The sequence below is a fragment of the Salvia hispanica genome, chromosome 2 (assembly GCF_029641045.1).
Source record: "Salvia hispanica isolate PSC_SH4W2 chromosome 2, Shi_PSC_v1, whole genome shotgun sequence".
Taxonomy (NCBI): domain Eukaryota; kingdom Viridiplantae; phylum Streptophyta; class Magnoliopsida; order Lamiales; family Lamiaceae; genus Salvia; species Salvia hispanica.
In genome coordinates, this window is record NC_142693.1 from 41,629,965 (window position 1) to 41,641,625 (window position 11,661).

At 39.5% G+C, this 11,661-nt stretch overlaps 1 protein-coding gene across 1 annotated transcript; it reads right to left on the minus strand.

Annotated features, from left to right (window-relative positions):
- Window positions 1-8,840: 8,840 nt before the first annotated feature.
- Window positions 8,841-11,438, minus strand: LOC125201572 (chloroplast envelope quinone oxidoreductase homolog). The gene is made up of 4 exons (XM_048099744.2): window positions 11,267-11,438; window positions 10,485-10,626; window positions 9,885-9,976; window positions 8,841-9,706 (listed from the first exon to the last, which is right to left on the minus strand). The coding sequence occupies exons 1-4, from the start codon at window positions 11,330-11,332 to the stop codon at window positions 9,020-9,022; spliced, it is 987 nt and encodes a 328-aa protein (XP_047955701.1). The 5' UTR covers window positions 11,333-11,438; the 3' UTR covers window positions 8,841-9,019.
- Window positions 11,439-11,661: the final 223 nt, after the last annotated feature.

The window sequence follows — 11,661 nt, forward strand, 5'->3', positions numbered from 1 at the left end:
ACAACTTCGCGGCGGTCGCTGGTCGTCGTCTGACTCCAGATTTCCAGACTATGCGTTTTTACTCCCCTTTTCGGCTCAAATATGCACATTTCTCACAAAACACGTCAAAATACCAAAATGTATAAAATATGCAAATAATGGACATGTAGAGTGATTTTGATAGTAAAAACGGACCAAATAATGGCCTTAAAACAGTGCAAAATCCGAGCGTATCACTCTATCGCGCGGATCCATGATTCGGCCTTGGCCGGTTCTCCAAGTCCATCGAAAACGGGTGGTTTCTGTTCCAAGAACAGCTTCACTATTTCCCGATCAACCGGGGTTGGGGGAGGCGCCGGTGTCTGAATTGACTGCGTCACACTCTCCTCGCTTGAAGGCGGAGGTGTCGGTTGACGGTTACGGCGTCTCGGCGGCATTCTGATTTATCAATACACGGATTATTCTCAATATTCTAACAATAGTCGCGTGGTATAACTAGGTGCATGGAACAATTGTTTTGGTGTATACGTCCAAGCAAAAAGTTCGTCACATAGATGGGTTTCATAAGTAGTGTCAAAGCATGATAATCACATAATCGGTTGCGACATAGGGTATCAAAGAATCATTGGTCTTTATCAACAAGGTAACTATAATCAAGAGGCGCTTATGCAATTCAAGTGGCAAGTATAGGGCGCAATAAGGTATTCAAAGATAGTGGTGCGATATTATGATGGCATGATAACATAGTGATAGATAATTTTTCAACAATGGCATGAGAATAACAATATGGAAATCCATCACATTATAAGGTAGCGAGATCAGAAATGAAAAATAAAAAATTCTCCCCATAGCATATTAATCAAAAACATTGCCTCAATGAGGTCTTAGTATCAACGGAATTCAAAAGAGCAAAAGTAAAAAGGTACGGCAAAAGTTTAGCAAAAATATTCCAAAAATATGGGGGAAGCAAAACAATGTTTTCCACAACTATCACTCCTAGTCGATATCGTTCATATCCTCTTCGGGGTCCTCATCCTCATCGACATTTCCCATGTCCAAGTCGTGTCCTTCCTCGTAAGGTTCCTCGTCCTCGCTTGATCCACCAACATCCGGGGGCGGAGGGGTTATCGCACGCATGTCCTCCACGTTCCCATTTATGACCAACGGGTTAGACGTACGAGTCCTAAGCCTTGGTTTAGTAGGGACACGATCAACGTGCGGCTCCTTATCACGACGATATCTCCATCGACGAGCCTGACCCGGCGGGTACTTGTGCGCTGGGGGACTAAGCGGCGGTCCATCCCTTGCAGCTGCCATGGCTGGGAGTAGCACTCCAATCAAGCCGATCATATCGCCTCGAGGCTTGTACTCGGGCGGACTAAACCACGTAAACGGTATCGCAGCTTGAGCAGTCCATTCACTCCATGGGGAAGGCAGGCTGTGGATCAATCTCGAGATCCCCGCGTGATGGGTAACTCCTCCATACGCGTATGCATCCATCCAGCGATCGTAGAATTCAGTGACGTAGGTTAGGAGAAAGGACTTTCCATCCCACTCAAACTCCTGGTAGGTTTCGACAGGGAAAACCTTGTTCTTTGCATAACGGTCGCGCATCGGTGGGTAATACTGATTAGGCATCTACAAAAGAAATCTCAGCATCAGAACAGGGATCGAAGAAAATATCAATAGTGTATAAGATTTCAACTGATGCTGAGAGTAAGATGGATATATATATATATATATGGGTTGAACGATGGAGGTGTGAAGATAATATTATATCAAGAATAAATGGAATTTCATTTCCGAGACAAAAAGGATCGTATATATACATATATATTGTTCGCATTTCGATAGTTCGCAATTTTGTTCTCGCAAGTTCGTTCGCCTCGCATTCGGCGTTTTTGTGCCTCCAAGTTCGATATCGTCATACAAATTTTCCAATCACAACACGATTTTCAACTAAGTATAGCATGCTCAAGTTCAACTCATATCGTTGTTCACCGAACAGTCACGTAATCACAAATCATATAGAATTTCATTTATTCGATCCGTAGCGATCTTGGTCGCAAAATCACTTGCATAACAACATTCATCTTTTATTTTTGCATAATCGCAGTTAACAATTTCAATTGCATGCATAATCATCATTTCATACTCCAACACAAATTTCCATATATCACAACAATTCCCATTCGTTTCAACCTCCAACATTTCATAATTCAAATCAACATTCAAAGATACGGGTTACCTCATTCTTCGTGGTTGAGCGGAGACGAGTCGTGGTGTTGAGTCTTCAACAATTATTATTTAATCAATTCCCACAAATTTCAGACTTATTACAACAAGACTCTTGGGTCCAGAGCGGAAAGAACTGAGGCTCTGATACCAACTGTAACAGCCCGGCATTTCTAGGGTATAATAAATACGGCGACTGTTAACTAGGCGAACTTATGGCGACAAAAAGGTAGACTAGGTTTCATTTAAAGAGATTTGACCCAAGCATTTAATGAAGTATCACGGCAAAAAGTCAACGGCTAGCTCACGAGAATCAAGATTTAAAAGATATAATAGACTAAGCTCAAAAGTCAAAGATTTAGCGTAACTCCAATAAAACGCAATATTTCCCAACATTTCAAATCAAAGAATTAGGTTCGAAACAACCAAGACAATAAGTTTTCCAAAAATATTCAGCGGAAGCATTTCAAGAGAAAGTGGAGTCATGTATGAAGACACGACTACACTTAAAGTTCCAATCATCCATTTTATTCGATTCACTGTCTCAACACCACCGACCGCCCATCGCCGCTCAACCTGCACATAGGGAAAACACATGCAGGGCTGAGTATTTTAAACATACTCAGTGGACTCATGCCAAAACATTTTATAGTTATGCCACCCTTACCATAGTGAACTCGAGGTTTTGCATTTATTTAAAGATAAGCATCGAGTATCACAAAATATATCATGGACTGGCCAGTCAAATAATACCTCCCATTTTCTCATCATTTATCATTCCATATGGTGCGACGAAGTGTGGCCACACTTTCGCCCACGAGATCGGCCGACTAGCAAGGACGGCTCCCGATCTCCCGTGTACACTAGCCTGATAGGGTTTGCGGCCCTACTCAGACCCGAATTCGTTTATTCATAGCCACTGTAGCCTAATGGAGTGTACTCACAATCTAGGCATCAGGCACACACAATATCCAAAATAATTCATAGGCATGGCATAACAGTTTAATCCACCCTTATTTCTCCAACATCATAAATTTGCATATAGAAGAGTTTAAGAATAAAGCCCACCTCGATTTCCTTCGAGTTCAACAAAAACGCACTTCTTCTTGATATCACAACGAGAACGCGGACTATCACCTTTAGTTCATATATTTCAAATAAGTCTCAATCATGGATCAAAATCATGCATGATCACACGTTACCCTTTTTCCATCGATTATTTTCAAAATCATCAATCAAAATCAAAGTACGATTATCCTATCGTTTTTATTCACACAACAATTCCAGATCTTTCATCAAATCGTGCCACACATGAGTGTTTTTCACACACAACACACGCACACACGCAACACACATGTGCACGCCTACCGAGGCATGCACACACACACACACACACTCTCGGCCACCCACACACACTCACATCCATGCATCAAAAATTCACCGATTAATTTCCCCCTTCACTCGATCTAAATGCATGTGGACTCAATAACACCGATTAATCGGTAGAGGAAGAAAAGATTAATAATAGAAGTATCTTTTCTTGCAAAAACAAACGGTAGAAACAAGTAGAATCTTGATTCTTCAATGAATTCTTGAATTGCAGCTTCAATTCTTCTCCAAAAGATGAAGAATTAATGGAGAAAGTAGAAGAAAAATTTGAGAGAGTGGGGAGAGAGAGATGTCGAGATTTTTGGGAGTGGGGGCGTGATTTAGTGTTGCTAGGGTTAGGTTTCTCACTCTTATTTATAGAGTGCAAGATATACTCAATTAAATAATTAAATAAAGATTTGGAAAGATTTGTTAGTTGTAGAGGCCGAAAATTTGAGGAGTAATAATAGGAAATTCAAATTCTAGGCTATTAATTTAGCCTATGATTTAATTTGAATATTTAACGGAGTAGAATAAAATATCACGGAGCAAGAAAATAAATAAAATCTCCCCAATTAAAAGAAGAAAGTGGCGTGATTTGCCTCTCTCTCAAAAGGAATTTAATATAAATCCTAATTAAATTAGGATATGGTAAGATCTTCTTAGATTTGGCAAGATATGCTAGGATATTTGAATTTAATTATGGAAGAGAATAAACAAGGGATCAAATAATATAATAAAAATTCCCTTCTCCCATAATATAAGGATTTTCGAAAAATCCCTCTAGACCAACATAGGGTTTTCGAAATTTTCATGAAATAAAGGAATAATCGGACTTTGGATTTAATTTGGATAATTATCCCAAGGAATAATTAAATCCAAGAAAAATAGGATTTCTTTCCAATAATAGGAGGGTCGAAAATTTCACATACTTAAATAATGCTCCTTATTCACTTCTCACTCATCCCTTAGAATAATATTTCACCACAAATATTATTTCTTCCCACATCCAGATATCCACATTTTCGAAATTCACCTCCACTTCACATTTTCAAACGACTTTGACCATTCAACGGCCACGTCATATTTTCCACAATATTGACTATTCAATAGCCACGTCACATATTCAACAAGTTGACCATTCAACTCAATCTCAACTCAAAAATCGCAATTTAGGTCACATAGCATATTGCAATTAATTCACTCATCAATTTAATTCCACATATCATAGCATTAACAGCATTTAATGCAAAAAAATTCACGTCACAAAAATTAGGGTTCGAAAAAAACGGGGCGTTACAATATGCATTGACTTTAATGGTGAGAAATTTGTCTTTGACATCAATGAAGCCATGGAAAAACTTATAGATTCTGAAAATCTATGTTATGTTGATGTAATTGACCCCTTAGTCCAAGAATTTCTTGAGATCGAATTATTGCAGGAAAAGCTCCAAGCCTTGGATGTGTATGCCCAGGTTGATGTGGAAGCAGCTGCATGGTGTGATCTGATCAGTAGCCGAGGGTTGACTGACGAAGAGATCGAAGAAGCAATTACCGAATTTTGTCAGAAGTCAGAACTAGCAGGATCCGTAGGGGCCGTGGTACCGGCCAGTATGGAGGAAAAATCAGATGTTGAACAAGAGTAAGAGGAGGATTCAAAGAATAACCCTTTACCTACAGACCCACTGCCCCCGCAAGTGGAGTTGAAAAAGTTGCCAGCAAATCTTAAGTATGCCTACCTAGGGGAGGAAGACTCATTCCCTGTAATCATCAATAGCGGGCTGACTGAAGAGCAAGAGGCAAGACTACTAACCGTGCTGGGCAAAAACAAGAAGGCTATTGGATGGAGCCTTACGGACCTGGTAGGTATAAGCCCGGATGTCTGCATGCACCACATTAGGCTGGAGGATGGAGCCAAGGCGCATAGATATTCTCAAAGAGAGGTGAACCCAAACATGCGAGAAGAGATACTGAAGGAAATCTTGAAGTTACTCTCACTGGGCATTATATACTCAGTACCAGATAGTGAATGGGTTAGCCCAATCCATATGGTCCCCAAGAAGTTAGGGATCCAGGTGATTAAGAATGAGAGAAATGAGCTAGTGCCCACCAGACTAGTTACCGGGTGGCGAATGTGCATAGATTACCGAAAGCTGAACAATGCAACCAGGAAGGACCATTTTCCCCTGCCATTCATCGATCAAATGCTGGAGCGACTGGCTGGGAGGAAGTACTTCTGCTTTTTGGATGGGTACAGTGGTTACTTTCAAATCTATGTGGACCCGAAGGACCAGGATAAGACCACATTCACATGCCCGTTTGGAACCTATGCGTATAGGCGTATGCCATTTGGTCTATGCAACGCCCCCGGTACTTTCCAACGGTGCATGATGAGCATATTCTCGGATTTGATTGAAGATTGTATAGAGATCTTTATGGATGATTTCACTGTCTATGGAGACTCTTTCGACTAGTGCTTGCAACATTTGGATGTGGTGCTAGAAAGGTGTCAAGCAAAGAGTCTGGTTTTAAATTTTGAGAAATGCCACTTTATGGTTACAGAATGAATTGTTTTAGGACACGTGGTGTCAGAAAAGGGGATCCAGGTGGATCGAGCTAAAGTGGATGTCATATCCAAACTACCCTTCCCTACTGATCAGAAAGGAATAAGAGGTTTCCTTGGCCATGCTGAATTTTATCGGAGATTCATCAAGGATTTCGCCAAGATTGCCCAACCCCTTACCAGATTTCTCCAAAACGAGGTGGAGTTCGTTTTCGACGAGCATTGCAAAGCTGCCTTCAACCTCCTTAAGGAAAAATTGATTTCTGCACCGATCATTCAGGCTCCTGACTGGGATCACCCCTTCGAGGTGATGTGCGATGCTAGTGACTATGCAGTGGGGGCCGTACTAGGTCAGAAGATCGATGGGAAAAGGTACGTGATATTCTATGCATCAAAGACCTTGAATCAAGCCCAACGGATTCGACCCTTACCTCCACTATACTAATCAGTAGAAGTGGGTTGAGGAAACTTGTTTGAAGTCAGGTCCCGGTTATCGTATCAACGACTCAGCTGGGTCGGGAATCTCTTCCTGATCAGTTGGATACACTCCAAATTACATACGAAAACCATCACAACACTCGAAAGAGTGGGAAAACCTGGGGCTGTCAGTCTTCTCCACGTGATCTTCAATACTAGACCACAAATCTTCTAACTGGTTCCCGAACTGTTTTCGATATCAGGGTGGACTGATCTTATCAAAATACTAGGACTCGAATAAAAAGGACATAACTCCCACACAAAGTAGGAGAAGAAAACCGACGCCTCCCCCAAGAGAGAGGTGAACAAAATTCTTGAGAAAAAAGTGTCTATGTCCCTAATTTATTCTTCTATTTATATTAAGTTACATATTAAGTTCAGTCAGTAATCTATGGAGGTTTAGATGAAGCCACACCCAATTGGCTCTTCTAATTAAATTGAACCCCAATTTAATTCAAACTCATATAGGATTATTATTATCAGCCACTACAGTAATAATATTGAATTAACCCATCCAAATCTGAAATTACAAGTAATCCGAGTTTACACTTTTAACGAGTTATTTCTCACGCTTAAGATATAAATGTCCATTAATTAATTAATGTATGCTATGGACTTAATTAATACTCCCTCCGTCCGTCATTAGGAGTCCCATTCATGGGCGGCACGAGTTTTAAGAAATGTTAAGAAAAGTGAGTGGAAAAAGTTAGTGGAATAGGGGTCTCACTTGTATATATTAGTTTTAAATGAAATGTGAGTGAAATGAGTTAGTGGAAGGTGGGACCCTATTACCATTTATGGTAAAAGTGAACCGGGACTCTTATTCGCGGACGGAGGGAGTATTAGTTTTAATTCCAAGAGTGGACTCAGCAAGAAACACTTATTTATTATTCATGGAATAATTAAATTCCAACTGGCCAGTTTCCGAATAATAAAACCTTGTTTCGAGCTTCTCTTGAGGACATTATCAAACCAGGCTCACCAGGCGCGCAATTCAACATAATAGCAATCCTAACACCGCTAGATTTTAATTACCACTGCCCAAGATATTATGATTATTGGGTTGTGAAAAAACCCGCACCATTTTATAAATCAAAGTAATGCATAATTAATAAAATATGCTCAAAGTAAATATATTAATTAAGAAATGGTAGTTTATCAAGACCTTGCCTTTCAGTAGATAGCATAAAGACATGTCTTGCTGTTAGATCTATTCAGTGCTATACGACACCAATGTCATCTTATTTTAGTAAGGCTTAGAAATATTCAGACTGACATTGTAACCATTGGTTATAGGTAGCCAAAGCCTATCTAAGTTGTGAAATTCTTGTTTCTCTTTTGCAAAGCATTGCATAGAACTGGCTAAAGTTACTTTAAAGTGGACAACGCCCACACCAGTCTACTAAGCAAAAGATTTAGGCTTTGTTTGCTTCTTATACATTAAATGTTTGAAAAACATCTTATAAATGCACAAGCAAACACAATGTAATAATAATACTGATTATATTCGTGTGAAACTGCTCAAATAATATTGAATTGGGTTAAAAATGAATTTTATAGTTTTTTATACAAGCAAGATTCTATTCATACTCAAAATATGCTTTTCAGCATACCAAACCTACGTTATTTTTATCTAACCTTTTGATTTGTTAAAGAGAAATTCTAATGAAATCATTAGTATTTGATTAAATAATTTTTTTAATGTACTTGAGATCTAAATCACAAAATATAGATAAATCAAAAACTATTCTTATCGAAATATTTTTTAATTGTAATTGTGTAAAATTCCAATTACTAGTGACTTTGGGGTATGCACACACATCACATGGGGTGGGATCCGTGCAATCCAGAAACTTGGATTATGCCGAGGAAACACTTCCCATTTGTCCGTGGTTGAGCCCCTTCGCATGACCAAGATGATCGAGGAGCTAGAGAAAAAATTAGAAGTTAAAATGTAATCCTTTCGTTCCATCTAAAGAGGCTTACTTTTTTTTTTGTCAGTCCCAACCAAGATGATTATTATTAGAAATAAAAATACATTTATCTCTATTTTATCCATTTCTATTACTTTGTTCTCTACATCTAATACAAAATAAAACTACATAAAATCTTATAACACTGGGTCATCTTCCTTGTGACGAAAAGAATAATCTTATTGAAAATGTTGATTTGGAAAGTATGTATTGGTTGGATGTGAATGTCTCAAAAGAAAAAAATGTAAAGCAAAAATTTTTAAGTGTAATGATTTAGTTGAATAATGAACTCCATTTACCTAAAACGGAACAGAAGTAAATGAACTTTAAATAGCTGACACCCCGAAATAACAAAATAAGACATTTTTCAAACAAGAGATCGTTTTCTTATCACCTTTGCCACAACACTGAGGATCGCCTCTATCTACGGCTCGACGACGATCTTTCCGGTAGCGTGACCGTCAATGCACTTTGCCCAAGCAGCTCCGGCGTCGCTCAATGGGTGCTTGCAGTCGGTCACCACCTTCAGCTTCCCCTGCTTCACCAACTCCGCGAGGAACACCAGGTTCTCCGCCTTGACGGAATTGAAGTATGGCACCAGTTTTTTCTTCGACATCGTGAGCTTCTGCACGGCGAAGGTCCACATGGTGCTCGCTCCAGGCGAGAGCTCGATCACCTTCCCAGTCGGGCTCAGGTTCGGCTCGAACACCGACCACGGGACGGGAGGCGCGCATTGGATCACCGCGTCGTACTTCTTGCCCGACGGGCTCTTGAGGGCTGCACCCTCTGGGGTCTTGTAGTCGAGCACCTCGTCCGCTCCGAGGCTCCTCACAAGGTCGAGGTTGCGGGCTCCACATGTGGCGGTGACGTGCGTGTTCCCCAGTTTCGCCAGCTGGACAGCCAAGTGGCCGACGCCACCGGAGGCTGCAGTGACGAGGATGTTCTTCTGGGGGCCACTGCCATCGAACTTGAGCCCCGCTGATGTGAGGGCCCCGTGAGCAGTCAAGCCGGCGCCAGGGAGGCATGCTCCTTCAGCAGCCGATACTTCAGCAGGCCTAATAACTGTTACATCTGCTTTAGCCACACAATATTCTGCTAAACCACCTCCTGTCTGTTTTATCAAGATTTACAACCACAATCAAAGAAAATCCATAGAAAGAGATGCAAGATAGAACAACAATCACCTCCATAAATCTGCAAATTCTAGAGAGATGTATACCTAAATAATATTCGATCTCCGACTAGAACGCCGAAGATCAAATGTAGGAGAAACAACTCAATACACTTACACCGACATCCAAGGCAGCAATGACTTTATCACCAGGTTTGAAGTTTTCTACTCCGGGGCCGACCTCCACAACTCCTCCAGCTACTTCAATAGCTGTTTCGAGAAAAAAATGAAGAAAATATCAGAAACAGATAGTATTACAAATTATAAAGTTGCAGGCAGTAATATAACAAACAGCATACACAACGCAAGGTTGAGTGAATGAACAAAGCAAAGATTCGAATAGCTTTTCCACAGTCATGCCATGCCCCCTCAAAGAAGAACAATTGCAACAAGCTCGAACTAACGAATAATTTCAATGAACAAACAGGTGTAGTATATTCGACAATCAACAAGTTAACGTTTAACAAATACGTTTGCACGGACACAATATCTCCTTAACCAGGGTGTTAACTAATACTCCACTACTCTCCTGGATCCACATTAACCTTTGTCAGAACTACAATCCAGCCCACACAGAGGTAAATCTCCCTTTGATCAACACATTATGCTTTTTACAGAGTTTGGAAAATCAAGCAATGCAAACTATCAAGGGATCTTCCAGTGAAAAAAGATTTGAAGATGTAGAGCATATTGTAGTATACTTTGCCGAAAGTCTTACCAGGAATGTAAGGAAACTTCTTAGGCATAAAGGGACGAAGCGCGCCTTTCTGAAGTTTCCAATCAATAGGATTTAAGGTTGTGGCTTCCACCTTCACCAGGACTTCACCCTTACTTGCACTAGGAACTGGGACTTCAACTTGCTGCAGTAACATACATAACCATTATCAATCAAGCTCAACTATACAAAATTTACTTTCTAAAGTATTAAATATCTATTTATGGAGGAGATCATATACAATTGTGATTCCACTGGTCCAAAATTGTACAAATAGGGCACATTCAAAAAACGAAAGTTTTCAACAATTCTCTTTTACTTTTTTCTCTTTTTTCTCTTACTGATAAGCACCCCACATTCCACTAACACTACTTCCCTCTTACTTTTTTTTTCCCTTCTCTCTTACTTTACCAATTCTACATTAAAAACCCGTAACATTCACAAAGTGTCCTATTTTTCGTGGCCAGAAGTAGTACTATAAAAATAAATTTGATCTGGCCCAATTTTTATCATTCCCCCAATTTCGAGCCTTAATAAGTGGAGTATATTCTAGATCATTCGACCTTGAAGGTGTTGGAGAGATGCAGCATCTCGATCATCAAATTAGTTAGTTTATCCATTCATATTTATCATTTGGTTAAATTTTATCCAAACAAGTGAACAAAAATGAAAACTCAAACTAATTAAATCTAATTATAAAAAAACCTCCGTCAACAAAAATTGAGCTTAATTAAATCATAGAAACGAGAGATACTGAAAAAAAGAGGCAATCGGATGGAGTTAACCTTCAAAGCAGCAGTTCCGCCGCCGTAACTGAAGTACTGAACCGCGCGCATGAGCTTTCCCGCCATACTTTAGTTATTTTACACACACACACCTAAATTGCTAAATTGGTGTAGAAAATTTTGTTTTGATATATTGTCTTCAGTCTTCACCTCTATGTGAGATATATGTCGGCAGTATGATAACGAGACCACGTGTTTGTTTTATAGTACTATGATTCATCCTTACTTTTATTTTTCTTTTGATTTAATTAATTTTATTTTATTTATATTATAGTGTATGTATACAAACTCTATATGAATATATTTATGGCCGCCATTTTTTACAAGAAATGTCGAAGAACTTGGAATGAGAATTATAGAATTTAATTAAAGTGTAGAAGATAATATATAAAACA